Genomic DNA, 27,718 nt, shown 5'->3' on the forward strand with positions numbered 1-27,718 from the left:
GGCAGCACCGAGGAGTAGGTCCCCCCATAGCAGAGGCACCGAGAGCCACTCACACGGCCACCCACAGCCCCAGGGAAGGGCCCAAGGTGGCCGGGGAATTCTGGGTTGTGTTCCCTGGCCGGCACGAGTCCCCCAAAGCAGAGGGGCTGCTCAGAGGAGAAGAGCACTGGGCTTGGGCAGCAGAGCAGCATGGCCCATAGCTACCTCATTCCTCTTCCAGGGTCAGCCCAGGAGAGCCAGCCCCCAGGGAAACAACCCTGTGCCGGCAGTGCTGACCTGCTGCCCAGGCTCTCCTGCCTACAGCCGCTGGCTGCCCTGTGCCACAGGGCATTTGCCAGCACTTTCTGGCTCTCCTTGGTGCCAGTCCTTGCATTGGGAGCTTGTATCAGTCCAGAGCTGCTCCTCTGCCCACTCTCCTGCCCTCTGCCCAGCCGTTGGCCGGGGCTGTGCATGCCTGGCAGTGCCCTCTGGTCCTGGCTGAGGAGCCCTCCCCGGGTAGGTGCTGGAGCTGGGGGCTGGTGGCGACAGCAACCGCAGGTACGCTCACACGGCATCTGTGTCCTGAGCGATGTCCCATATAACAGCAGTTCCCCAACAGCCCGAGAACCACCCAGGAATGAGGTGCATTTCTGGTGGCTCCAAGGGGTTCTGCAGCCTGGCCCTGAGCTCGGCCGGCAGAGCAGGCTGCAGCAGCCAACAGCTCCAGGGCCCCTCTCCTTGGGCTCAAGTGCTCCGGGTGCTGCAGTGCCTGGGGCCAGTCCTGGGCCGCCCAGGGTCTCCAGGGCAGCAGCAGTTTGTCTGAGCAGTTCCTGCGGCTGGGGGTTTGGGAGAGAAGCAAACCCCCAAGTGCAGTGCTGATGTCTGAGGAGCAGCAGGGTGTCCCTGCTGTGTTTGTGCCATCTGCACCCACTGGGAGCTGCTGGGGTCGTTGTGGGGCTCTTTACCTGCAGCCACCTTGGACATGAGGTGGGATGTGGGCATGTAACTGCCAGGGAGCTCTAGGAATGCGCAGGAGTTTGGTTTCTTTAGGATTTTTCCAGCTGGTCGGAGGGGACAGCCCCTGCTCAGGACGTGTGGAGATCCGTGATGGGAACCAGTGGAAAACTGTCTGTGACTCAGACTTTGGTCCCAAAGCCACCAACGTGGTCTGCAGGGAGCTGAAGTGTGGCACAGCCCTGTCCGTGCCCGGGTCAGCTCACTTTGGAGAAGGTGTGGGTCCCATCTGGGACAGAGAGCTGCAGTGTGCGGGGAATGAACCCCTTCTCGCCTCCTGCCCCAGGGGGTCCCCCAGGGACCAGCCCTGCACCCACGCAAACGATGCCAGTGTCACCTGCACACGTAAGGACTCAGGGTGGGGTGTTGAACACTGAGTGTGAGCTGGGGACAGGGCAGCAGGACAGGGGCTGTGCTGTGCGGGGTGTGGTGACAGAAGGGGTGATGTGGTTGTCTGCAGCCCTAAAAGAGTGCAGAAGGAGCAGAAAGGAAGGCTGTGCCTCTGGCCCTCTGGCCTCTCCTCCAGCTATGGAGGGTGCCAGAGCACCAAGGCACCCTTTCTCATCTTTCTCTGTCTCTGAGTACACAGGGTTCAGGCTGGTGAACGGCAGCACGGCGTGTGAGGGGAGGGTGGAGGTCCAGGTGCTGGGGACCTGGGGCACCCTCTGTGCCTCCCGCTGGGATCTCTTGGACGCCCATGTTTTCTGTCGTCACCTCAACTGTGGATTTGCTGAGTCTCTTCCTGGAGGAGGGCATTTTGGGAGAGGCACCGGCCCTGTCTGGAGAGACTCATTCCACTGTGATGGGACTGAAGCCCACCTGGGACAGTGCCCAGTGACTGCCCTGGGGGCCTCGCCGTGCTCCCATGGGAATGACGCTGCTGTCATTTGCTCAGGTGAGTGCTGGGAGAACACTGAGGTAACTCCATTTGTGCCCTGGGTGTGGCATGGCTATGCAAAGCAGGGGACCCCATGGCAGCACCAGGGTGAATTTCTCCCTGGAGAATACCTGGTTTCACCAGGAGCAATGTGGAGAGCTTTGCCTGCTAGAATGACTGCTCTGCTGTGGGAGAGCTGAGGATGGAACAGATACAGGCATCTTTGCCCCCCGAGGCACTGGCTCAGGCCCTTGGGGCCACCGCCAGGCCCAGGCTCCTCTGCTCCTGCTGCAGGACAGGCCAAGAACAGGGCTGCAGGGCTTCGCTCCATCTCTCCAGCTGCAGACAGCCCTGACCCAGCCCCACAGAGAGTCCCACAGAGCCCAATTCCCCACCCGCAGGGGTTGTCCAGGTGCCCCCAGTAGCAGTAGCACACCTGGGGTGTAGGTCGCAGAGCAGGGCTGGGCTTTGCCCTTGCTTCTGGTCAGCACAAGTCCCAAACTTGCCCTGTTTGCTCAGAACTGCTCCGGGGCCGAAGCTACCCTCTGGGAGTGCCCGGCAGGGTCCTGGGGGCAGCACGACTGCGGGCACAAAGAGGACGCAGGAGTCGTCTGCTCAGGTCTGTGCTGGGAGCAGGGGCATGAGGCAGGTGCTTGGGGAGGCCGGTACATGGGGAGAGCCGGGAACTGCCAAGGCTGTCCCTGGCTGCCCCTGAGCCGCTGTCTGAGTCCGTCCTGGGGACACCCATGCACAAACGCCCTCGGTCCCACTGCGGGTCTCCGGGGAGCTGAGCCATCCCCAGCGGTTAACGGGGAGGGCAAGGGTTTCTGCCCATGCTTGCAAGGGGGAGTTGTTAGCTGTGCCCCTGCCTGGCTAAGGGCCTGGGGGGTGAAAAGGCTTCTCTACGCCCACAGCCCCACACCAGCCCCTTCCCCCTCTGTGCCTTTCTTCCAGAGTTTGTGGCCCTGAGGTTGGAGAACAGCAGCAGCTGCTCCGGGCGCCTGCAGGTTTTCTACAATGGTACATGGGGGAGTGTTTGCTCCAACTCAATGACTCCCGAAACTTGGTCGCTGGCATGCAAAGAGTTGGGCTGCGGGGATGGAGGGTACCTGGATACACCCCCGCTCTACCACAACTTCTCTGGTCCCACCTGGTTGGATCGTGTGGAGTGTGGGGAGAGAAACAGCTCCTTCTGGCAATGTCCCTCCACTCCCTGGCACCCGCAGTCGTGCGATGACCTGCGAGATGAGACCCACATCACCTGCAATGGTAATTCTGAGCTACCTGGGCACCAGCACCACCTCAGCTCCAGTTCCCTGCTAGGCACAGTCAAGCGTAGGGACAAGGCCCACAGGGGCTTTTGCTTTATGTGCCAGACCCTGCTGCTTCTGGGGACACAAATGGGACTTCAGCTCTCAGAGCCACTCACATTCACCAGGTTCCCTTTGGGGCTGAGCTGTCAGGGTGCCCCACATTGCCCTGCGTGTCCCCTGAATGACCAGGGTTCAGCTGCTGCCGTGAGTGAGGTGGCATGGGGAGGCACGAGCAGAGCTCAGCCCCACTCTCTGCTGCATAACCCCCTGCAGCAGCCCCTTCAGCCCAGCATTTCCTTCTGCAGGGAGACGGCCAGAAACACCCCCGGCCCTAGGGACCCTGTGCCCTAACTCCACAAGCTGCACACGTAGCTGCTCCTCTGCATGTCCCTCTCACCTGGCAGGGCTCTGCCTGCTGTCCCGCTGCCCTGGGAGCTCTCTCCCTTCTCCAGACAGGGAGAAGATTCGTGCCGTGGGAGGCGAGAACGGCTGCTCAGGCAGAGTGGAGATCTGGCACCGCGGCTCCTGGGGGACGGTGTGTGACGACTCCTGGGACATGCGGGATGCCGAGGTGACATGCAGGCAGCTGGGCTGTGGCCCCGCAGTGTCTGCTCTGAATGAGGCTGCATTTGGGGAGGGGACAGGCCCCATCTGGCTGGAGCAGGTGGAGTGCCGGGGGACAGAGCCGTCTCTGCAGGACTGCTGGGCTCGGCCTGGGGACAGTGGTGCCTGCCAGCATAAGGAGGATGCTGCTGTGAACTGCTCAGGTGAGTGGAGGGGCTGAGACCCCTCACAGGGGTATTGGCAAGGAGCCGGGGCAGGTGTTTACGCTGCTGGGTCCCACCATGGCCCCAGAGATCCTGAGAGCAAGGCCATCCCTGCAGATTATGGCAGCCTGTTCCCAAGTGGGCAGCAGCTTCTGTGGGGCTGGATGTCCTCCAGCGTCTGCCCACAGGGCTCTGCAGCCCCCCGGGACATCTCCCAGGCTGGTTGTGCCATCCTGCCCACAGCCCAGAGCAGGGCCCTGGGCTCTGTCCCAGCCACCCTGAGCAGCCCCGCAGGAGAGGCAATTTGGGAGGGATGTGTTAGGGATGTCTGCACGCATATGCACGTGTGCACACGCACACACACGGCATGTGAGAGAGGAGGGTCCCTGGTACCCTCACACACATCCTCTCAGCCCAGCTCTCTTTCTCCTCCTCTGCAGCTGCACCCAGGACGGCAGCACCAACCCCCCGAGCAGGTAACCTGTCCTCCTCACCAGTGTTGCGACTTCTCGGGCTCAGGCTGTGACCCAGAGCCAGAGGGAAGGGGATCCTTGCTGGGGTGTGAAGCTCCCGAGAGGAGGCACTGGGTAGCAGTGGAGGGGGTTGGGGAGGGCTCTCATTTTCCCATCAGGGTGGGAGCTTTGCCATCACTCACCCCTGGGGTTCCCTACCCCCGCTGTAATGGGGGTCAGTACTGGGGTGCTCCGGCCCCCCACCTCTCCCGAGCCTGGTGCTGCCCTTTCTGTGTTCCTGCCCACGCAGATCCCACGCGGGGCCGTCCGACCGGCAGCAGGAGTGTCTCATTGCCCGTCATCATCTGCATCATCCTGGGAGCCCTTCTCTGCCTGCTCCTGGCCCTCCTGGCAGGGCAAGTGCGAAGTGCCAGGGCTGGGCGCAGAGGTGGGTCCTTTCGCCACGGTACCAGGGGAAGATGCCTCCTGGCAGGGCCAGGGGTGCTGTGGGGTGTCACTGAGTGGTACAGGTAAAGCTGCAGGGAGGAGAGTGTGTGCTGCCTGCTGTCCCAATGTCCCATTGACGGGCCTGGCCAAGGGCCGTCGGCAGCAAGGCGTCGTAGAGAGAGTGTAGACGCAGGAGGAGCCAGGGATGGGGTGAAGAGAGAAATGAGAGATCTGGGCTGGGGGAGATGGGAACAGAGGGGAAACAGAGGAGGACATGCCACCAGAAGTGCTCTGGGCATCTCTGGAGGGGGCTCTGTGTCAGGGGAGATGCCAGGAGGAACGTGGGGCAGCAGGGTCCATCCCCGTGGTTTCAGGCCCCTGGGCTGTTCCTCCATCCAAACCTTACCTCTTCTCGTCAGGGCATAGGCCGTGCTATGGATCCATGGGGCAGAGAGGGGGCAGGTCCAGGGGGAGAGGAAAGGTGGAGCTGCTCCAAGCTCAGCACCAGGGACCTGACCCAGAGGCCAGAGGGGCACAAGGGCTGTCTCTGAGGGGATGGTGGGAGGGTGTCGCTGCCCCAGACCGTCTCCATGGGGACATTGCCCTCACTGAAGAAGTGGCAGTGGTGACTGGACAGTGCAGTGGGGATATGCTGTGGCGACATCCCTGGGGTGGCCCAGGGGAACAGGGCTGGGGGAGCAGAGCGGGATCCCATCCCCTCTCTGTGTGTCCCTGGGCCAGCCCTGCCTGTGTCCGCAGGCTCCGAGAGAGCTTGGGAGCCCTTCCCTGAGGCCGTCTATGAGGAGATTGGTTACAGCCCAGCTTTGGAGAAGCAGGCAAGGTTCAGCAGCTCAGGTGGGTGTGCGTCCCTCCTGGAGGGCACATGTGCAGGGCTCTTTCCCCACTTCCTCACCCAGGGATGACCCCCTGCAGCCCCCTGACCCACAGTCCCTGCAGCGCTGGCGCTGTGGGGGCTGTGGGGAGAGCAGCCAGGTCCTTGGCCCAGGCCAGAAGCTTCCTCCCCACCAGCTCTGCCCGTCCCAGCTGGGGACAGCCCCTCACTGCCTGCCCCTGCATCCTGAGGGCTGAGGGAAGGGGCTGTCCCAGGGCATGTCTGGGAGCCCCTTTGAGACAGGGTTTGTCCCAGGGGAGCAGGGTGAGTCCTGAGCCCTCCTCCCCACTCAGCCCTGGCTCTGTGGGTCCCCCGTCCCCAGCAGCACTGACCATGAGCTGGGTCAGCAGAGCGCACTCCCATCACACCCGCTGCACCTCTCGCCAGGCTCCTATTCAGAGGGGTCCCTGACCAAGCTGCAGCCCTACCCCGGGGACAGCAAGGAGGAGGATGGTCCAGGGTCAGCACCAGGTAACAGGGGGCCAGAAGGGGTGGATCTCTCCTCCCTGCAGACGTGTGGGGGACAGCAGTGTCACTGAGTGTCACCGTCACAGTTGGGGAGGACATGGGGAGTCTTCTGTGGTGCTGCCAACACCAGTGCCTGAGCCCCATGTCCCTGTGCATCCTCCTGTCATTGCTCTGCAGGACATATCTTCTCACTGTCACCAGCTCCCCTCTCCTTTCAGACATCCCTGTCCTGGCTGGAGATGACCCAGTGGATGGCTACGATGATGCCAGGGAGGCTTCTGACCCTGGGGAGGATCCTGCCCCTGGACAGGAGGGCTGGGAAATGCCCAGAGCACCAGAGGAGGGAGAAGGGCCCAGGGATGCACCTGGAGGTGAGAGGGAAAGATAGCGCTGCCGGTTCCTGGGGTGCCATCCCTGGTGCCAGATGAATCACTGTCATACTGAAAGCTCAACCTCCTGGGACGGGGGAACCTGCCCATTCGAGTTTTGCCTGGGGGGACCATGGGTGGGAGAGGGAGCTGAACATCTCAGGACTGCTGAGGAGAAGGGAGGAAGGTGATGTACTGACGAGGAGGGGCAGCCCATGGGATGAACGTGCAATGGCCTGCCTTGCTGCTTGCAGGGACAAACCTGCACTCCCCGAGAAGTGCTGGGGCCCCTGGAGCTGAGGGAGATGCCTGGTGCCTGTCCCCAGAGAGCACGGGCTATGACGATGCTGAAGAGGTGTCTCTGGCACATCCCCCTGAGGACACAAAGGCTGTGACAGCAGAGCTCAGTGCACAGCAGTCCCTGAGCCGCGGGCCAGGAGAGCCCGTCCCTGCCGTGCAGCTGGGTGCAGCCGGGAGGGAGGAGAGGTCTGTGCATCTGGGAGAGCCGTGAGCACCAGGGAACTGTCTCCCTTTTCCACGGGCAGCAGAAACAGCCGGCCATGTCCTCCATTTTTATTCCCCTGCTTTTACATGATTCCTTCATGTGTGTTCTTATTAAAAGGCTTTGGGGTTTGAGCCAGAGCTGGCGCTTGCCTGCCCAGGTGTCGGGGTGTCTCCCTGAGGCTGACTGGGGGGAGCAGAGCACAAAGACATGGCAGTGGGGAAGGGGCACGTCTTGGGGACAGTGGGCTCGGGGTCGGGCTGCGGGGCTGTGAGAGTTCATGGTCCCTGGGGAATATTCCTGCTGACAGAGACTTTTCCAGCCTGACAGCCACAGTTTCCAGCAAAAATGGCTCTCTGCAAGGTCCCGTGATGTACCCCAGCGGGAGCACCCACCCCCTCACCCCGGAGTTCCCCAGTTGCTCTTTCCCCCGGCCCTGCCTGGGCCACACTGGTGCCACGGCAGAGAGGTCACGACAGAGCTGCCATATTGGGGTGAGCTGTAGACCCACAGAAGGGAGTCCTAAGGTGGCTGTGGTGCCTTGAACACCCGAGCCAGCCCCAGGGGGGATCACAGCCCATGCATCACCTCCCACAGTGGTCCCTAGAGTTTTCCTGCTGGCAACCCCTGGCCCCAGAGCAGCCCCTCCATCCCCAGCCATGGGCCCTTCTCTCCCTGTGGAGATGCAGGGCTGGAGCCTGCCCCGGTGGGAGTTTCCCAGGGGATGGAGGCTGTGTTTGCAGTCCCCATGTATGTCATCCACCACCTTGGGGGTCTCACCTGGGAATGCTGCTCTCCCGTGGGCTTTCCACAGCCGTGCTCTGCCCAGCGTGGGGCAGCAGTGCAGAGGGTTGAGGTCTCACCGCCACACACATTGGGTGGGTGCTTGCGGGTTGCAGGAGTAAGGACAGGTCTGGGGCACAGTGATGATCCTGCACTGCTCCAGGGAATGGACCCAGCCTGCAGGGCCAGACCGTTCAGGCCCCAAAATGTCATGGAATGGGCTCTTTCTGCTCAGATGTGCTGCCACCTCACACACACCGAGGGCCGGTGGCTCATCTCCCTCAGGAGGAGGAGGAGGAGGCAAACCTCTGCCAGGTGCCAGAGTAGGGGAGAAACCTTACACTTGCGGGAGGGCAGAGCCAGCAGGGAGGTGGCACAGGACAGGCGCTGGGCTCTTCTCCACAGTACCCACCTGGGGTGGCTTGAGTCCGCAGGTCAGTGCCCATACTGGCACCCACCGTCATGTTCAGAAGATATCCCCGCCCCCACCCTCCTTCTTCTTTACTTCACTTTTGTACATTATTTCTCAGAATCTGGGCCCACCATTCCTGGGCCTGGGAAACCTGCAATGAAACGCCATGGCTCACACCCCATTTTGGTTGCAGGCGGTTTTGCCAGGGGAGCAGCCAAGGCACCATGTCCTTGCCCTCCCGGTCTCTGCACGGCTGTGCACTGGCCTGTGCCTCCCTGTTCCCACCAGCATGGGGTGGACGGTGACACCAAACCCCCCAGGAACAAGAGGTGGGCACCGTCCCAACAGTCCCACCTCTGCAGGGCTGTGCCTGACCTCGGGAGCTCCAGGTTCCCTGAGCCGAGGCTCTGCTCGAGCAGGGGGTGATGGCAGAGGGAAAAGGACCTGGAGACAGGGTCAGGGTAAGAAATGTCACTCTTCAGCTCAGACACCCCTACCCTCTGGCACCGACGGCTGCTTCCCACGTGGTATGGGATCTCCACCTGGAGACAGGACAATCTCACACCCGTCCCTCTGGAAAGCCACAGGGGAAGTGTGGCCCTGGTGCCAAAGGACACCTGGGCTGGACCAGCACCCTCACATCCCATCTCTCAGTGCAGCCAGGAAGGATTGCCAGCACCCAGGGTGCTGCTGATGTCTATCCCCTCCCTGAGGGCCACCCCTCGGCTTCCCACAGGGGCTGTGCTGCCAAGCAGGGACCCCGGCTGGTATGTGGGGTGGGTCTGTGGAGCAGGGCAGTGACCTGCACTCAGGTCCAGCACAGCTGCCTGCCTCTCCTCTGGGAGGGGGCTCAGCAGAGGCAGCACACACAGCCCTCCTTACCCCATGACCAGGCCCTGGGAGGGCAGGGCAGGCCCACAGCACCTGGAGAGGAGCAGAGCCCCAGCTCCAGCCCTTGCCCAGCCGAGCCTGGCAAGTCAGAGCAAAAACACCCCTGAAGATGGAACCCGGAACCTCTTGCATGGGAAGTGGGTGCTCTTCCACTGACCTACACCCCCTTGACAGCTGCCAGCAGGTGGAAAACTCTCCTCCCATGGCATATCTATGACAAGCACAGCCCTCTTGTCACTTTGGTGCCCGGGGACCCTCAGCAGAAAACCATTTGAACCCTCCTGAGATGGGGGAAGTCCAGACTGCCTCCCCACTGGCGCCTGATCCTGGCACAGGGATGCACTGCCGAGCACGGCCCCTTCACCGTCTCTGCAGGGTGATGGGGCAGAAGGCGGCTCTTGCTGCAGGCACTGCTCCCACCCTCTGGCCTACCCTGAGCCCCCTCTGCCACCCACAGAAACAACCCTCTGTGTCACATCTGTCCCCAACTCCACATCAGGAGCAGAACAACAGGGTGAGGGAAAGACCCTCTCTGGGATGAGGTGCCCCCACGCTCTGATGGCACCCCAGGGCATGCGGAAGGGGGACATGGGGGCAGAAATCTCACACCCCCCTCATGCAGGGACCAGGTCTCCCCCTGTACCCCTCTGCCCCCCAGCACCCCTGGAGATGGGGTGAAGGGCAAGCTTCCATCTCCCTGGGGCTGCGGGTGTGGGTTGGGCTCAGGGACCTTCCCATTCCTGCAGCACTGAGCACTGTCCTGAGGGCAAAGCCGTGCCCTGGGACAGCCCTGGCTGGGGTCTCTGGGGCAGGGTGGGTGCGCATGTTCAGCTGTTAACTGAGAGGTCGATGGATTGAGCACACGCAGGGATGGTATCTTCGCGGTGCTACAGCTGGGACCATTGTCTTGCCCAATGCCATAGAATTTTCCCCACGGAGCCCCTGCCTGGCAGAGAGGGTTTGGGGGAATCCAAACCAGAGCACAGTCACTGTGAACTTCTGGAGTGCTTGAGTGGAGTGAAGGGGATGGACTACTCATCTGTTCTGCTTTGCACACATGGCCCCAAAGCTCAAGAACAACCTCGAAGGACTTTTGGAGCAGTGATAGCTCTGCAGACACCTTCCCTGTGGCCAAGCATTTTCAAGCTCGTGCTCAAAGCTGGCAAGACATTAACCTTGCTTGGACAGAGGGTCTCTCCTTCTCCCTCCTTCACTTGTGCTCAGTCAGGACAAAAGCCAAACTTCTCTGAAGGAGAATCCCTGGCGAACTGGCTGAGACATCAGAGCTGCAGGGGTCTAGGACGTGCCCATTGCTTTGGGACTATAGTCCAGGAGGTGCCATTCCTTGGCCTGACTGGCTGACCTGGGAGAGGCTGAGACTGGAGACAGAGGGGGATGTGCTGTGTTGCCATCATCACTGTGTTCCTAATGGTCGAGCAGGGTTCCATAGCAGCAAGAGGTTGCAAGAGGGGACCCCAGCATCTTGTTGGAGCTCATGAGCAGGTTTTTCTTCCTCTGGGCAGGGACTGATGGCTCTGAGGGTCTGCATCTGGGCTAGACAGTGCACTCTAGTGTGTGAGCAGGTTGAGATAAGGCAATTGGTGAAAAACTGAGACACTTGTGCTGTGGGCCCTGGGTCTGGTGCTGAGGGGATGGAAAACACAGACCCATGTGCAATGCCAGGATGTGCAGAGGAAAGTAAATGTGGAGAGGTAAAGTGACATCCAGTGTTTGAGCTGGGGCTGTTGTGAAGACACTGTGACAGTTGGTGACCTTCTGTGCAGGACTCCAGGCAGCCACTGCTGGCATTTCTGTCCCGACTTGTGCCCTTGCAGCAGGAAGGAACTGATGCAGAGGGATGTTCATGTGGGGCCCCAGAGGGATCCCCCTGTGCTTTGTGTGCCCTAGCTGATGCCCAGAGAGGAGCACATATGTATTTCACCAATCATTGCGGCAGGGGGCAACGGGGGCCAAGAAACTCTGCTCGGGACAGCGCATGACTAAACAACACTGGTGCCCAGGCACTACAGTGGATGATCCTCAGCACGGCTTTGCCAACTGTCCTGGGCACATCAGAGGTGTCGCTGCGACAGACACCTGGAAGGAGGATGCTGCCTTTCAGGCCTCAGCTGCACGGAGTGCCTCTCCCTGGGACTCAGGGGATGGCGACCTCTGGTCTGGGAACTGAGGAGCAGGTGAAGGTGTGTGAGGAGGGGAGCAGTCAGTGCAGCATCGAGAATGGCAAAGAGGAGAGAGAGACAGGGTCTTTGCAGAGACCCCGCAGAGGAGAGATCCCAGTCACTTTGGAGCAAGGAAGTAGGGACAGCAGGAGACCACCCCAACGGAGCACTGACTGGAGAGTCCTGCCCAGGGGGAAGCTGGGGACTTGTGCTGCTGGAGGAAGGCTCCTTCGAAGCTGCAGATCTGCAGCTGCAGAGCAGGGACTCTGCTCTGGCAAGAGGTGAAGGAGCAAGCAGGGCTGGGGCAGGCTGGAAGAAGGCAGACGGGCTCTGGCAAAATCTAAGGGAGAAAATCATTGCTGAAGCCCGGGGTTGAACCAGGGACCTTTAGATCTTCAGTCTAACGCTCTCCCAGCTGAGCTACTTCAGCCCTGCCCCAGCAGCCCTTCTCCCTCTGCCACCCATGCCAGGCCACAGGCTGACACACAGGAGGAGCGCTCCTCAGGGAGCTTCCCAGGGAAAAGCTGTGCCCAGCCCCAGGCAGAGGGGACCTGGCCTCTCCCTGCCTCCAAGGCCAGGTGGGGACCAAGTTTGGTGGAGGCCAGCTTACACTGGGTGTGCCAAGATGTCTGAGGGCCTTGCACAACCGTGACAGTGGCAAAGGCAAGTGGGCAGATGGGGCATGTGCAGTTGCAAAGGCTGAGGGTGGAAGAAGCGTGGGGCTGGTGGAAGACCTTGTCTCCTTCCCCACGGAAGGTGTCCTCCCACCCTTTTCTTCCTGGCTCAACTTACCTCCTTCGTTCCCAACTCTTCTACCTCCTCCTCCCTGAGCAGTGCAGGGGGATGGGGAGTGGGGGTTGCAGTCAGTCCATAACTGTTCCTCTCTGCGTCTCCTTCCTTCTGACACTTCTCCCATGGGGTCCCTCTTACCGCTACAGTCCTTTGAGACAAACCTGCTCCAGCATGGGCTCTCCTCAAGCCACCATTCTTCCAGGAAATAGCCAACATCTCCAGTGTTGGGTCCTCCACAGACTGCAGGGCTGACCTTCTCCACTGTGGTCTTCTCCAGGGGCTGCAGGAGACTATCTGCTCTGGCACCTGGAGCACCTCTTCTCCCTCCTTCTTCACCAGCCTTGGTGTTTGCAGGGCTGGTTCTCACACTTTTTTCCCCTCACTCCTCTCCCACTCTGGCTGTTGTGTCCTTTCTTAAATACGCTTTCACAGAGGTTCCACCAGCTTCATTGATGGGCTCAGTTTTGGCCAGTGGTGGGTCCGTCTTGGAGCTGGATGGAACCAGCTCTGTCTGGCACAGAGGCAGCCCCTGGTCTCTTCTCAGAGAGGCCAGCCCTGCAGCCCCCCTGTGGAGGCATGGCTTAGTAACAAGGGACACGATCTGATTCTCATGAGCAACTCAGTCTCTGATGAGAGGAAAGGCTCAGAGGGAACCGCTAACTGTCCTTGAAAGCCTGATGTGATAAGAGACAGTGGAATGGTAAACAAGAAGGAGCTACATCCACGAAGAGGAGAAGTGCTCCTGTGCGTGCACAAGAGCACTGTACCAATCACACTCGCCGCCCTGGCGCGTGAACAGAGGCTGTAAGCCAATTATACAACTGTTGCGGACGCGTGTTCTTGGCATCTGTCTATATATACTCTGTAAACTTGAATAAAGGGGAGAACGACTATACTCATATTGAGATTTCATCGTTACTCCGGGTGGTTCTCCCTCTCCAACACCCCCCCCTGCTACCACAACTTGGACATGGACACCAATGCACAGTGTAAATCCTTGCCTTGCTGAATGACGTCCCCTGCTCTTCCCTCGTCAACAAATGCAATTGCCTCACTGGGGAGGAAGAGAGAGAACCGAGAAGGCCTTGATGCTGTGCAAACATGGTTCAGCAATAGCTACAACATTGGTGTGTTGTCAACATTGTTTTGGTCCCAAATCCCAGACACAGCACCGTACGGGCTGCTATGAAGAACATTAACTCCATCCCAGCCAAAACCTCTACTGTGTGCCCGGAAATATTTTCCAGGATGAGCTGCTCGATCGTCTCTCTCTTCCCAGGGCAAGAGGTGAGGCTGACTGGCCTCTAGTTCCCTGGGTCCTCCTTCTTGCCTTTCTGGAAGATAGGAGGGACATGTGATTCCTTCCAGTCTTCAGAGGACTGTATTGTGTGCACACCTCAACTGAGGCAAGAGGAATCCCACCACCTGTGGTTTTGGGGCAGGCATGGGAGGGAGCTGAGTCCCTGTGACGGATGCACTCCACTCCCTGACCAAACCGGTGTGGTTTGGTTTAGACTCCAAAGGAGGTAAAGGCCGAGGTGTAGCCGGGCCAAGAACCTCTCTACTTCCAATCTGTTCTCTAGAAACCCACACAGGAACAGAGAGATATGGTGACCACTGATGCCTATGGGCTTGGAAACTGGAACAGCAACCATGCGATTAACACGTGAAGAGCAGGTGGTTCCTCCAAGACTCATTTATCAAGGAACAAAGTAAGTTGTGGGGACAAGGAGTCTCATGCTTGCCTTTTCCACTGCATGTTATTTGACTACGAGCCAACTACTTTATCCCGTGAATATGACAGCCTAAGTGAGCCTTCTTTGAGCTCTCCCTGCTAGGCAGCATGGCTGCATGGCAGTGATCTCCCCTTGAGCTGGGACACCTCTCACGGTTACTCCTCGAGGTTGAGAGACCTCTTAGCAAATTCAGATCTTTGGTAAGTGACTGATATCGTGCAAAACCTTAGTGCACTAAGATTTGGTATTGGTAGCTTTCAATCTTATTGTATCCTTTGTGCAGTAAGCAATAGAGTGAGCCTGGCCATCAAACATGTTACGTTTCAAGAAAACCACTTTTGCTGATACCTTTGGCAGTGGTTCTTTAAGCGGTCTAAATTGCCCATCCACGACAAATTGGAGTAGTCAGCAGGATTCTGAATGAGGATCCGTGACAGGAGACCTTATTGCAGCCATGCAATATATAAGGGAGGCTTATGAGAAGATGGAGAGAGACATTGTTCCAGGGCTCGTAGTGATAGGACAAGGGGCAATGGTCTTAAAGTAAAAGAGGGTAGATTTAGGTCGGACATAAGAAGAAATGTTTTATGGTGAGTGGTGAGACACTGGAACATATTGCCCAGAGAAATTGTGGATGCCCCATCCCTGGGAGTGTTCAAGGTCAGGTTGGATGGGGATTTGAGCAACCTGCTCTAGTGGAAGGTGTCCCTGCCCATGGCAGGGGGGTTGGACTAGATGATTTTTAAAGGTTCCTTTCCAACCAAAACCATTCTATGCTTCTATCAGTCTATGAATCTATGACACTATTATTATCAGCTTCCCTCTTCTTACCATCAGGCAGGTGAGTAGAGGTGCAGAGGACAATAGTCAAGGGCTGAGAAGACAGGTACAGGGGAGGGCACCGTGGTGAGGACCTTGCATTAATGCCATGGTGTTGTCATTCAGGTTGTGGCACACGGTCACTGGGCCCCTTTGGGAGGCCCTGGGGTCTCTGCCCCACACCAGCTCTAGCAGGGCCTGGCTCTCCTGGAGTTTCGGTGCTGTGTTTGCTGACTGAGTGGAGTTGTGTTTGGCATCCAGGCACCTGGCATGGCACTAGAGGCTTTTTTTCTTTTAATGGCATTAAAATGAGAGCCCTGAAATAAAAGTCTTCAGTGCAGGGATGTGGATGTGTCTTAGCTTTAGAGTGACTGGAGCTTTAGAGAGTACATTGGAGAGAGAGAGACCCGGATGTCCTCCTGGGGCACTCCTTGGTTTGATCAGCTCAGAGGGACACTTGACAAGGCACATTCAGGTGTCCTGAACGTCTGGTGTGATTGTGGGTGGCCAGGGATATCCCCCTTCCCCCTCTGGCCCTCAGCTGAACCTCAGGAAGGACCTGGCTATCATCAGAGATATTCCATCAGAGCTTGCAAACACTTGCACATGTCTTGGGCCACCTCTGGCACCTTGGTCATGACAGAGTATCTGTATGCGAGCACCTGAGTCCCTGCTGAATAAAGGCAAGGAGCTCAGAGCAGGGGCTCACACGCTGGCAACTCTTTTGTGCACACCCAAAGTGAAGCAGGAGGATTCCCAGCTCCTCTGGGTCTGTGGGGTGCATGGGGAGAGCTGAATCGTGCTTCAACCCGAGGGCTTCCTGGTCAGGCGGAGATGCCTGCACCGCCTCAGATGAATCCCTGCCCTGCACAAGGGAAACCAACCCCTCCCTGTCCCTGTCTGTGACTCCTTTTTGTTATGGGTCAATAATGTCGGTGTCCAGAGGGGAACATTGACACTCGTCATAGAGAACCACACTCGGGTAGGAGAAACCATGCTGCTGGAATCAGTCTCTCTCCACTGTTGGTGATTACTTGAGGTGATGTTGCAGCACATTCCCCAGGGGTGACCCTGCTGCCTTTCAGGATCTGTCAGCCCCAGAGCCGCAGGGACATCTCCAGTGAGCACAGAGCAGGTGGAGGAGGTGCCGCCTTGGTCTGGTCCTCTGCTGCTGAGCTGGGCTGGGCTCCTGGGACGGATGGAGTTGATCGCAAGCGGGCAGTGCTACAGAGACAGCTCTGCCCAGGAGCAGCTCCTGTGCAAAGCATAGCAGGGCTGAGGGCACTGCCTGCAGGCACCAAGGGGAGAGGAGTGATGCAGAGAGAGGTTAAAGGCAGTGTGGAGTAGGAGGACAGAGGAGAGCTTGTTGTGGGACAAATCTTCAGACTCTTCACACGGTAAGTGTCTGTCCGCAGGGCCATGCACAAGAGTCTCCTGATGGGATCTCCAAAAGCTGGCACAATCCACAGCTTACAAGACCTATAAGTACAATTGTCACAGATTCTCTACCGTAGAGGAGAAGTACGTGCTCCAGAGCAGGGATTCCCTGATGCACCATCAGAAGGACAGGGCATGATGGCTGCCTTTTCCTGGAGATGGCTGCAGGGGTGCAAAGCCATTTGTGCAGCCAGGGCTGCCCTGGGCTGTCCTTCAGAGCCGGGTCCCTGCGCCCCAGGGGACTGTGTACTGGGACACAGTAAACAGTAGGTCTGCTAGGAGCCTCTTAAAGTGCCTTTAGCCACTGCTCTGCCTATGGACAGCACCACCTTTTCTGGACCCATCAGGGTTGCTCTGACCTGTGCTTTTCCACCTGCAAACAGGCACATGCACCCAGGTGCTGCCCTGCAAACAGGGCCAAGGTGAGTGCACAGAGGTTGGGATGGGGTCTGTGAGCGCTGACAAGGAAAAGACATGTCACAGGGAATCATCTTCCAGGAGGAAAATCTCCATGCAGCAGGGATATGATCCTGGAATGAGAGGAAACTAAAACAAGATATGCTGTGGGCAGGAGAATTGAGAAAACCCCTGATGATCCCCTCCAGTGCAGACCCCTTCCTCTGAGCAAGCCCCCTGCCCTCCTCTCCCACCCAGCACAGACTCTGCCCTCAGGGCTGTGGGCTCCAAGGCATGAATCACCTCCTCTGCAGCCAGAGCTCCAGCAGAGCCGAGGTGCAGCTCTCCAGCCTTGTGCCCAGTTCCCTCCACAGAGCACAGGGGCTGAGAACATCTGCCCAGCAGTGTTGGTGTCTGGGAGGTGGTCTGAGCAGTTGGGTAAGGGTAACGCTTTCCTGAGTGCCCGGCTGCCTCTCCCCCTGCCTCTCTCAGCCAGACCCTCACTGTATTTCCCCACATTTCTCCTCTTCTCTGTGTTATTGTTATTTCATTCTTGCTGCCAGGATCTGTGGGGATGGGAGTTCCAGCTGCAGAGTCACACACTGATCTTGTGGGTCCTCCTGTGCAGGTGTGTCCATGGAAATGAGGTGTCCCACCTTTCACCTGTGGGGCTGTGGGCAATGCAGCCTGTGGAGCTGTGGAATGAGCTGGTTTTCCCTTAATTAGATACAATAATTAGGACATTGGCTATCTCCTTGGGGTGTCCTTCCAAGCTGTGAGCTGCCCTCAAACATGCAAAACTTTCCCACAGCCTCTTTCTGTTCTCCGAAAGCTCCAAGGGAGAAGTGCAGAGATGCTGCTTCTGAGGAAATGCTGTTGGGTTGGTGACATGAGCCATGTGTGTCTGTGGCTGGAAGTGGGGTGCTGAGACCTTGAGAAAGGGTGAGGCATTTAATGGTCTGCAGTGGACCCCTCTGCTCTCAGCAGCATCTGGTGGCTTTTATCAGTATCATGGGAGTGCGATCGCCCTCCATCTAAGAAAGTTGGAAGCCCGGGGTAGTTGGGAACCAGACCAACCAGCTCCCCTCACTCTTCACTAAGCCACAGTGAATCCCTTTGCCTCTCATGTCTCACAGCCGGTCACTCCGAGTGCAGGAGAAATGCTCATGATTTCTGATATCAGAGAACACTCTCAGGCCATGATGGGGGAAGCAGGTGAAAATCCCCAAAGCCCTAAAACTTGTTTCTGCCACCCACATTCTTTAATGCTGGGAGGGCAGATGCTGACAAGCCCTTCTGCGTTATGAGTGATTTTATCTGACATACTGTGAATATCAAACCTCGCCCCCCTGCCATGGTCCCATATCCCCACTGCAGTGGGGCTGGGCTGACTCCTCAAGAGACCACGGGCAGAGGCCGTGCTCCAGCACACATAGCCGCAGAAAACGAAGCTGAACTCAGGAGGCAGAATGAAGGTTTCTCCCAAAGAAGGGAAAAGGGTGGGTGTATGGCAGGGGGAGGGTCTATGAGAAATGTCTTTGGTTTTGCTCAGAGATGTCTCTGGTAACTTGTCACTGCCTTTTCCTCATTGGACAGGCCCCTGTGTCCAGAGGAAGCAAATGTGCAACAGCAGTTCAGTGACCGAATTCCTCCTCCTGGCATTGGCAGACACACGGGAGCTGCAGCTCTTGCACTTCTGGCTCTTCCTGGGCATCTACCTGGCTGCCCTCCTGGGCAATGGCCTCATCATCACCACCATCGCCTGCGACCACCACCTCCACACCCCCATGTACTTCTTCCTCCTCAACCTCTCCCTCCTTGACCTGGGCTCCATCTCCGCCACTGTGCCCAAATCCATGGCCAATTCCCTGTGGGACAGGAGGACCATTTCCTACTCAGGATGTGCTGCCCAGGTGTTTCTGTTTGTCTTCTTGATGTCAGCAGAATCGTTCCTCCTCACCTTCATGTCCTACGACCGCTATGTTGCCATCTGCAAACCCCTGCACTACAGGACACTCCTGGGCAGCAGAGTTTGTGTCCACATGGCAGCAGCTGCCTGGGGCAGTGCGTTTCTCAATGCTCTGCTCCACACAGCCAATACATTTTCACTACCACTCTGCCAAGGCAATGCTTTGGGCCAGTTCTTCTGTGAAGTCCCCCAGATCCTCAGGCTCTCCTGCTCAGACACCTACCTCAGGGAAGTTGGGCTTTTTGCTTTTAGTTCTTTTCTACTTTGGGGGTGGGTTTTTTTCATTGTTCTCTCCTATGTGCAGATCTTCAGGGCCGTTATGAGGATCCCCTCTGAGCAGGGAAGGTACAAAACCTTTTCCACCTGCCTCCCTCACCTGGTCGTGGTCTCTCTGTTTATCAGCACTGCCGTTATTGCCTACCTGAAGCCCCCCTCCATCTCCTCCCCATCCCTCGACCTGGTGGTGTCATTTCTGTACTCCATGGTGCCTCCAGCACTGAACCCCCTCATCTACAGCATGAGGAACCAGGAGCTCAAGGATGCCCTGAGTAAACTGATTCCATGGACTCCTATTTAGCAGCGTGAAACGTACCATCTCTCCACAAATGACTCCCAGGGTATTCTACACCAGTCCTGACCTTTTTCTTTGTTCTATTTATTATTACTATCATTATTATTTTTTTATTATACTGTTCCTACAGTAATGTTTGGATTCTTCTTACTTCTACAGAGTTATGAACCCTGTCTCTCTTACCTGGAGCCTCTATAGAGGTGTCCAACGATTGTTGAGGCTGACCTTGTCACGACCGCTCTGTAATAAAATGGGATCTCTTCTGTGCTCTGTGTTAACACTGGATTGGTTTTCCAATGCGGGTGTCAGGAGTAGGCAGGAAAAATGGTCTGTTGCTCAGGGTTCTGACTGACTGCAGGAGCAAAAGCCTCTCAATCCCCTTGTGACCTTCTGGAGATCATGGATTGGATTTAGAACTCCCCTGTCAGTGCCCTGTGCCAGTGGAGGCCATGGCTGGTCACTGAGTGACACACCCAAGGCTGTCACATCTTGGACATGACAGACACCATCATTCCCAAGGGGAAACTGGAGGTGCCTGGAGATCCCCCAGGCTCTCCGGGGACAGAGGGTGCCCAAGGTGGGCAGTGAATGGAGCCCCACAAAGGGAGAGAGCAGCCAAGGTGGAGTCACCAAAGGTGAAGTGCTGACTTGGTGGGTCCACAGGGAAACAAGGACTCTGCAATGCCAGAAGAGACAGCGTGGACCCGGCAGCATGGGGAAGGGAGGCTGGAGAGTGATTAATGTCACCCTCATTCAGTGGAGGCCCACTCATCTCTGGTGCTGATGCAGAGGAAGGCTGTGGGTCACTCCAAATTGCTCTGTCAGGGCTTGAGACACTTGTACATGTCTTGGACGGCCCCGGCACCTCAAATGCCAACAGGTCTTTTGTGTTGTGCTGGTTTTGGCTGGGATACAGTTAACTTTCTTCATAGCAGCTAGTATGGGGCTGTGTTTTGGATTGTATGGGGCTGTGTTTTGGATTTGGGCTGGAAACAATGTTGATAAAGCAGGAATGTTTTAGTTACCGCTGAGCAGGGCTCACACAGCACCAAGGCCTTTTCTGCTCCTCACCCCACCCCACCAGCGAGTAGGCTGGGGGTGCACGGGAAGTTGGGAGGGGACACAGCCGGGACAGCTGACCCCAACTGACCAAAGGGATATTCCATACCATATGACATCATGCTCAGTATATAAAGCTGGGGGAGGAAGAAGGAAGGGGGGGACATTCGGAGTAATGGCGTTTGTCTTCCCGAGCAACCACTACGCGTGATAGAACCCTGCTTCCCTGCAGATAGCTGAACACCTGCCTGCCGACGGGAAGTGGTGAATGAATTCCTTCTTTTGCTTTGCTTCTCCGCGCGGTGTTTTTTGCTCTACCTATTAAACTGTTTTTATCTCAACCCACGAGTTTTCTCACTTTTACTCTTCCGGTTCTCTCCCCCACCCCACCTGAGGGGAGTGAGTGAGCGGCTGTGTGGTGCTTAGTTGCCAGCTGGGCTTAAACCACGACAGGTGTGAGTAACTACCTGCCACCCTCCATCCCCACTGATTCGAGAAGGAGCTCAGACCAGGACCTCGCAGGCAGGAGCTTCTCTTGTGCACATCTGCACTGCAGCAAGAGGGTGGGTCTGTGGGGTGCATGGGGGAGCTGAACACCCATCCAGTCCGAGGGTTTCCAACCAGGCCTTGGATACCTGCACTGGCTCAGCGGGGTCACTGCCCTACAGAAGGGGAAATGGACCTCTTGCTGTCCCTGCCTAGGGACAGAAAGAGGGGTTAACAGAGGGGGAGATCTCCACCTCTTTTAGACACTTGTTCTCTGTCAAATCATGCTCTTGGAATTCGATGCCCTCCACTCTTTGGAGAGAGAATTCAAGGACGCAGTGAGAAAAACGATTTCGTAGCCATGTATCATCTCTCATAACTTGCCCAGCCCTATGCAGTCATGACATTGCACATGGTATCTAAGGGCAGGTCTGCAATCTGCTTGGTTTTCCTTGTGGTTATGGTCTCTGTCATGCTTATGTTCCTACAGAAATGTTTGGATCCATCCCAGCTCTGCTAATGGCTAAACCTGCTGTGTCTGACCTTGAAGCATTTGGTAAATGTTGACAACATTATCAGAGCTGGCTCCCTAATACTATGTCTTTAAAAAGAGTCATCTCACCACAGAGACCTTCAGTGCAGGTCCTGAAGACCAGGCTAGAAGTCAAAAGATCATGAAAGGACATTGTAATTCATCTGCACCCTGAAAGATCCTCTGGCTTTCGTTTGGTTCCCCACTGACCTGGAGGATGAGCTCAGCACCCCAGTGTGCTCTGTTGGGGACCCAGGTCTGGATCCAGGGCTCAGGTGTCAGTGGCGAGTGCAAAGAGAGTTGGAGAGTTGTCCCGTGGTTGCCTGCCTTGGGCTGCCACACATGCTATAGGCTGATGGCCAACACTCCTTCTTTCTGGAGGTGCATGGGGAGAGCTCAGGGGATGTGAAGGGACAGCGTGTGCCCAGGGGTGAGTAGGAAGCTTCACAAAATGAGAGACCACCCAAGGCATAGTCATAAAAAGGGAAAACACTAAATCCAAGTGTGCAAAGGTAATTGTGGGGCTTCATGATCTAGGCAAGTTGGTAGAAACTGAGGAATTTCCAGAGGAGATCTGCCAAGATGTGATTTGGGGCCGAGTGCACGTGCCCTGTGTGGGGAGGCTGAGGAACCTGGGCTGCTTCACTCGGGTGAAGTGGAGACCCCGGGGAGTAGAGTAGTTGCCTGAGACTCTTTGAAGGGTGCTTGCAGAGAGGATGGAGCAAAGCCACGTTAGAAAGGAAGAGTGCCACAAAGTGCATTTGGGAGGTAGGGATTGGACATGAGGAGAAAGAAATGGCAGTCAAAGGGCAGTGCTGTGGTACAATAGGCCACCCACCTGGAGTCTGGATCAGCCCATCAGACATCTTTCTTTCCATTTCTTTGTTGCTTCATTGTTTTGTAAACGGTCTCATCATTTCCATCATGCTGAGGCCCATGGTATTGGAAAAGAGAATCTTCTGCCTTTCACAGAGCCCAGTGCCCCAAAAAACTCCCTGCCCAGGACTGTCCATGCCACCACTCCCTCTTGGTACAGAGCAAGTCATTCTTTTAGGTTTCCATCTCTCTTGCGCGACAGAGGAATGCAAGGAACAAATCTTCAATCAAACGCACTATTTTTGAACAGCCAAATTCATACCATTTTCATCAAATCTGTGCTATCTGTCTTCCTCTGTGAGTATATATACAAATCTCTCTATAGCTATAGGTATATCTAAACGTATTAAAAAAAAATGTATAGGTGTGTACAGTTTCTCAACAAAATACATTTCCTATGCTTAGCATAGAATTATCAAGGTAATTTATTCTCTTATTTTAGCTGTACATACAGTGGTGACTCAGCCTAATGCATGGAAGACCCCCATACAGAGGAAAGCAGGGTTTATATACATTACAATACAGTTGTGTAGACGGATCAAATCACTCATGTTAGGGGGAGGGCTAATCAATTACCATTGCTCGCGTAATGGGTATGCACTTGACGCACACAGGATCAGCATGCGCTTGTCCTGTGCAGGTGGTACAGACAAATGCTCAGTGGTGTGTTAATTCTCATTGTTCTAAACCAATGTCCTGTGCAGGTGGAGGGGTTTGTCCTGGATACTGGTTGATTGCTATTCTGGCCATGGTTATATGTCTGGTTTCTTGAAAGGTAAACCTTCCATGGTTTTGTTGTCGGTATGGGGTGTTGTCAGCCGCTAAGAGCTGGTTTAGTTTGGGTCTTCAGGTTGCATTGGCCCTGAGGTGAAAGCTCATAGTCTCAGTTAGTGTTCATTCTTCTACACAAGTTGTACGGCAGTTAGCATCTTGCCTTTCACAGGTATAGTAAAGCTTGGAAGGTCCCAAGGTCAGAGCGAGATGATGAAGCAGGGGGAGGTAGCAACAGTCTGCAGGGAAACTGGCACAGGCATAGGACAGTGTTGGACTGTCTGTGGTGCAAATAGCTGATGGCCTTGGTGAGGCTGTCCCCTCGCTGTGCAGCAGGACAGAAGTCCTTGTTATCTCCATGGTGGCTGCTGTGTCTCCCACTGAACCCCATGAGAAGGCACCAGTTCTGTACAGTCCCAGGGCCTTGTTGCCACCTCAGCCACACCCACAGAGCCTGGGCGGTGTCCTACCACAGTCCTGCACTCGGCATCACGCCCCCCACATGTACAAAACTCCTGGAGTGAAGTTTTGTTGCTGCGGGGGAAGCAAGAGGGGTTTGTGAGATTCATGGGAGTGCAGGGAAAGAGCAGGGTGTGCCCAGCAGTGAGTGTGTTAAAGGCAGGAAAAGGACCTGAAATAGCAGGGGGTGGGGCGGTGGGGGTGTGTGTGCTGTCATGTTGAAGTGAAATAGGTTGAGCGTTGACTTTAAAGGATGCAGGAGAAGATTGAAGTGCATCTCAGTGCTGGGATGTGGATATAAATAGAAAATTCAAGCAAGTTTGGGGCTGGGACATCTTGGGAGCTAGAGGAGCATCAGGAGGGCTTTGAAAGAAACCATATAGGTTGTGGGAAACTCACATGCACTAGCAAAACTTCAGCTTTGTGTTTGAAGCATCATCCAGTGAGGACAGAACACCGTCAGTAAAACTTGGGATACCATGGGGTCAGAGTAAGGTGGGAAGCAGCGGGGTGGCTAAAATCTGCAGGGAAACAGGCAGAGGCATAGGACAGTGTAGGACCATCTGTGGTGGGGATGGCCGAGAGGCTGGACTGATTTCAGCAGAACTGAAGTCTTTGTCCTCCCTGTTATGGCAACTGTCTCTTCCCCTGACAGCCATGAGAAGACACTGGTTCCATACAGCCCAGAGCCTCATTGCCTCCTCACCCTCACTCCACAGAGCCTAGGAAATGCCCTACTGCTGTCCTGCACTCGGCATCACGCACCCCCATATCCCACTGCTCCCAGGAAGAGCCATTAACATCGCATGGGGGAAGGGATCCCCCTCCTCAGGGGACGAGGGTCAGGGCTTGGCCATCGTGATTGCTGAATCGCATTTAGAGCTTTCACAGCCATCTCCACATGGAGGTGGGCCACATGGTCGTTCCCTTGATGGTCACTTCAGGGATGGTCTTCAATGGAGCCCACTAACAGTCTCAGAAACTTGGACAATTGCTGCTGACTTCTACTTCTGTAAAGGCTTGTTCAATCTTTCAGGATCTGCAGTTCAGGAACATGGCACCAGAGGGCTCATTAACATGCAAAACTCCCTAAGGAGCCAAGGCTCTGTGCATCATTTTCCTTTAGGTCTTCAATTCTTATGTGGTTAATACGAGAGGTTTCAGGAGTGCAGTCAAAGTCAAAAGATGTCACTACTAAACAGTAAGAAAGGATTCATTTTTTCCCTCACTTTTCTTCATTTTTTGTGCTTACACATTCTGTGAGATCAGAAATCCTCAATCCATATTGATCCTGAGCGTCTCTAGTGGAGTTTGAATGTATACAAATATCAGGACCCTTTATGTTCACAATCTGTGGCCATTCTTCAGCCCTACCCCCAGCCCCACCTTTTCTCTCATCAACCACCTGGCACTTACAGCAGCCTCATTCAAATCAGAGCTTTCTGCACTGAAGTCTGTGGCTGCATGTTTCAGCCCGTGGGCACCAACTCACAGCTTTACTTGGAGAACGACTCTACGCAGTCACGGAGGGTTGTGATACACTTATCGGCTGTATACTAAATCCAGGTTACCTCCTCTGAAGTCCACTTCCCACAGTGGATAGCCTTGGACCAATAGAAAACATGACAATAAAATCATCAGGAGTAGTAAAGGCCCAGGGACTTCAGTATGTCCAGCTTGCCTAAATATTCCCTTATCTGATCCTCTTCTACCAAGGCACATCTCCATGCTCCAGACTTGCCCCCTGCTCTCTGGCAGCTGGTATTCCTGAAGGCTGGTCTTGCTGGCAACTACTGGGACTTTTTAGGGACATGGGATAGTGGTGGACTTAGCGGTTTTAGGTTAACGGTTGGACTTGATGATCTTAAAGGTCTTCTCCAACCTAAATGATTCTATGATGCTATAGCGAGGCAATGAAGGCATTCAGTGCCTCAGCCCTCCCCATGTCCAGAGTCACCATGTCCCCAGTCTCCTTGAACAATTGGTCCACATTTTCCCCAGTTTCCCTTTTGTTACCCATCTATTTAAAGAAGGTCGTCTTGTTTTCTTTGACATCCCTCACCAAATCCCATTCCATTTGGGCTTTAGCTTTCCTACCTCTGTCCCTGCATGCTTAGACAACATCTCTGTGTTCTCCCATGTTACCTGTCCTTGTTCCCTCCCTTTGTATGCTTCTTTCTTGTGTTTGAGTTTGGCCAAGAGCTCCTTGTTCATCCACGCAGCCCTCCTGGCATTTTTGCCTGACATCACGTTTCATGGGATGCACCCCTCTTGAGCTTGGAGGAGGTGATCCTTGAATATTAGCCAGCTTTCCTGGGCCCCCCCTTCCCTCCAGGGCCACATCTCATAGGGCTCTTCCCAATGAATACTTGAAGAGGCCAAACTCTACTCTCATTAAATCGGGGGTTCTGAGATTGCTTTTTACCTTCCTCCCTCCCCTCAGGATCCTGAACTCCACCATCTCGTGGTCTCTACAGCCCCATCTCATGGTCACAAGGCCGCCTTTGACCTTCAGATCCCCAACAAACCCCTCCTTGCTGGTGAGGAGGAGGTCCAGCAAAGCACCTCTCCTCATTGGCTCCTCTGTCACTTGGGTGAGGCATTTATCATCAGTGCACTCCACAAACCTCCTGGACTGCTTATGCTGTGTTGTCCTTCGAGCAGATATCGCGGTAATTGACGTCTCCCATGAGGACCATGCGAATGTGAGGCTGCTCCTGCCTATCCATTGATGACCGCATATACTTTTTCTTCCTGGTCATGTGGCTTACAGCAGACATCCACTATAATGCCACCCTGTCCTCTCTTTAATCCTCACCCTTAAGCTCTCCCTTGGCTCTCTATCCATCCCCAGACAGAGCTCCATGTACTCCAGCTGTTCTCTCACGTAAAGGGCAACTCTCCATCCTTGTCTTCCCATCCTCACCTTCCTCCAGAGCCTCTCTCTCTCCATGGCAACACTGCAGTCACGGAAGCCGTCCCACCACATCTCCATGATTGCAACAAGATTGTTGTCCTGCAGCTGCACACAGATCTCTAAATCCTCATGGTTATGCCCTGTACTACATGTGTTAAAGTACAGATGCTTTAGAGAGGTACCCCAGCGTGTGGAGTTCTTGTAGAGGGTGTGAGAGATTTCTCCCTCATGGTGCTTTGTAGGCATTTCCTTGCTTACCTGAAAGTGCTGGAGGGGACCCCACTTGAGGCCATTTTGTTGATTTTGTGATCCCTTCCCATTACATCACTCCACGCCCTTTGCTCATTGATCCTGTCTGTCACTCCCTTAGAGGACTGCTCTTTACTCCTTCCCTCCCCGCTTCAGTTTCAAGCCCTCCATATGAGGTCAGCCAGGCTGTTGGCAAGAATAGCTTTGCCCTCTTAGTGAGGTGGATCCCATCTCTCCCAAGCAGACGCTGGTCTGCAGACAGGGTCCCATAGTCGTAGACCCCAAAACCATGTCCCCCAGAGCAGTTCTGCAGTTAATTATTAGCTTGTCCTACTAGTGCTTTTCTGCTCACACCCGTTCCCCTCACCAACAGGATTGAGAAGAACACCATCTGGGCCCCCAGGCCCTTCACTACCACCCCCAGAGCTCTGTAGCCACCTCTGATCCTGTCCAGGTTTGCCCTGGCAGTGTCATTTGTGCCCACTTGGAATAAGAGCAGGGGATAGTAGTCAGAGGGACAGATAAGCTTTGAACATTCCACCACAACACCCTGGATCCTGGTCCCCAGCAAGCAGCAAACCTCTCTGGATGGTTGGTAGGGCCGACAGATGGGTGCCTCTGTCCCCTGCATGAGGTAGTCACCCATTACGATCCAAAACCCCCGATGGCACTACATATAGATGAGGCTTGACTACCTGCATTGTGGAGATCGCACAGCCTTTCTGAGGGCCTGTTCCCAGTGCCTGATAGACTTCACAGTGCAGATTCTTTTCTCTTACGTCTAGTCAGAATTTCCTGTGTCCCAGCTTTTCCCATGGCTTCTCATCCTCCTACTGTGCCCACCTGAGAAGAGTCTGACTCCTTCTCCTCTACATCATCCCAAAAGATAGCTGTAGACAGGGATGGTATCTCCCCTGGGATGGCCTTCCCTTCTCCAGGCTGAGCAGAGGAGAGCATGGAGGGCGCTTCTTTAGCAGAGAGAACTGATGATGCTTCCTGAGAGGTTTTCAGTGGCTTGCTTGTCAGTAGTCTCCCATGTACTGTAAGAATCGTAACAACCTAGTCAGCATTTGGTGATAGAGAATGTGCAACACAATCAGAAATTAGCCATGTTTGCCATGCACTTGCATTCAAATATCCCGTGCGTTCACTCTCAGGGATCTGGTTCCTTGTGACTTATGGCACAATCCAGAGCCCAACAAAGACAGTCTTGTACAAAGAGCTCTTCTGACAGCATTTAGCAAGAGAAGTCTGTCTCTGGGTATCAGTTAGTCCACTGGACTTCCTGTAGACTTTGTTATTGC

At 55.6% G+C, this 27,718-nt stretch overlaps 2 protein-coding genes and 1 non-coding gene across 3 annotated transcripts; 2 read left to right on the plus strand and 1 right to left on the minus strand.

The window, feature by feature from the left end:
* Positions 1–1,864: 1,864 nt before the first annotated feature.
* Positions 1,865–6,597, plus strand: LOC132320206 (antigen WC1.1-like). Its single transcript, XM_059832477.1, has 8 exons — positions 1,865–1,888; positions 2,390–2,489; positions 2,825–3,139; positions 3,636–3,950; positions 4,713–4,850; positions 5,609–5,704; positions 6,129–6,212; positions 6,428–6,597. The coding sequence occupies exons 1-8, from the start codon at positions 1,865–1,867 to the stop codon at positions 6,595–6,597; spliced, it is 1,242 nt and encodes a 413-aa protein (XP_059688460.1).
* Positions 6,598–11,702: 5,105 nt separating this feature from the next.
* Positions 11,703–11,775, minus strand: TRNAF-GAA (transfer RNA phenylalanine (anticodon GAA)). The gene has a single exon. It is a non-coding gene; the product is annotated as a tRNA-Phe (tRNA).
* A 6,369-nt stretch (positions 11,776–18,144) lies between these two features.
* On the plus strand, positions 18,145–19,071 carry LOC132320207 (olfactory receptor 14J1-like). The gene has a single exon (XM_059832478.1). The coding sequence runs from the start codon at positions 18,145–18,147 to the stop codon at positions 19,069–19,071; it is 927 nt and encodes a 308-aa protein (XP_059688461.1).
* Positions 19,072–27,718: the final 8,647 nt, after the last annotated feature.

Source organism: Gavia stellata, chromosome 34 (assembly GCF_030936135.1).
Source record: "Gavia stellata isolate bGavSte3 chromosome 34, bGavSte3.hap2, whole genome shotgun sequence".
Taxonomy (NCBI): domain Eukaryota; kingdom Metazoa; phylum Chordata; class Aves; order Gaviiformes; family Gaviidae; genus Gavia; species Gavia stellata.

What these genes read in the sequence shown, in the direction of transcription:
- LOC132320206 (XM_059832477.1), top strand. Translation starts at nt 1,865, where the DNA reads ATGACGCTGCTGTCATTTGCTCAG. An exon ending in CGCAGGAGTCGTCTGCTCAG is followed by an intron (nt 2,490 to 2,824) that starts GTCTGTGCTGGG and finishes CCTTTCTTCCAG; the next exon opens with AGTTTGTGGCCCTGAGGTTG. An exon ending in TGGTCCAGGGTCAGCACCAG is followed by an intron (nt 6,213 to 6,427) that starts GTAACAGGGGGC and finishes CTCTCCTTTCAG; the next exon opens with ACATCCCTGTCCTGGCTGGA.
- LOC132320207 (XM_059832478.1), top strand. Translation starts at nt 18,145, where the DNA reads ATGTGCAACAGCAGTTCAGTGACCGAATTCCTCCTCCTGGCATTGGCA.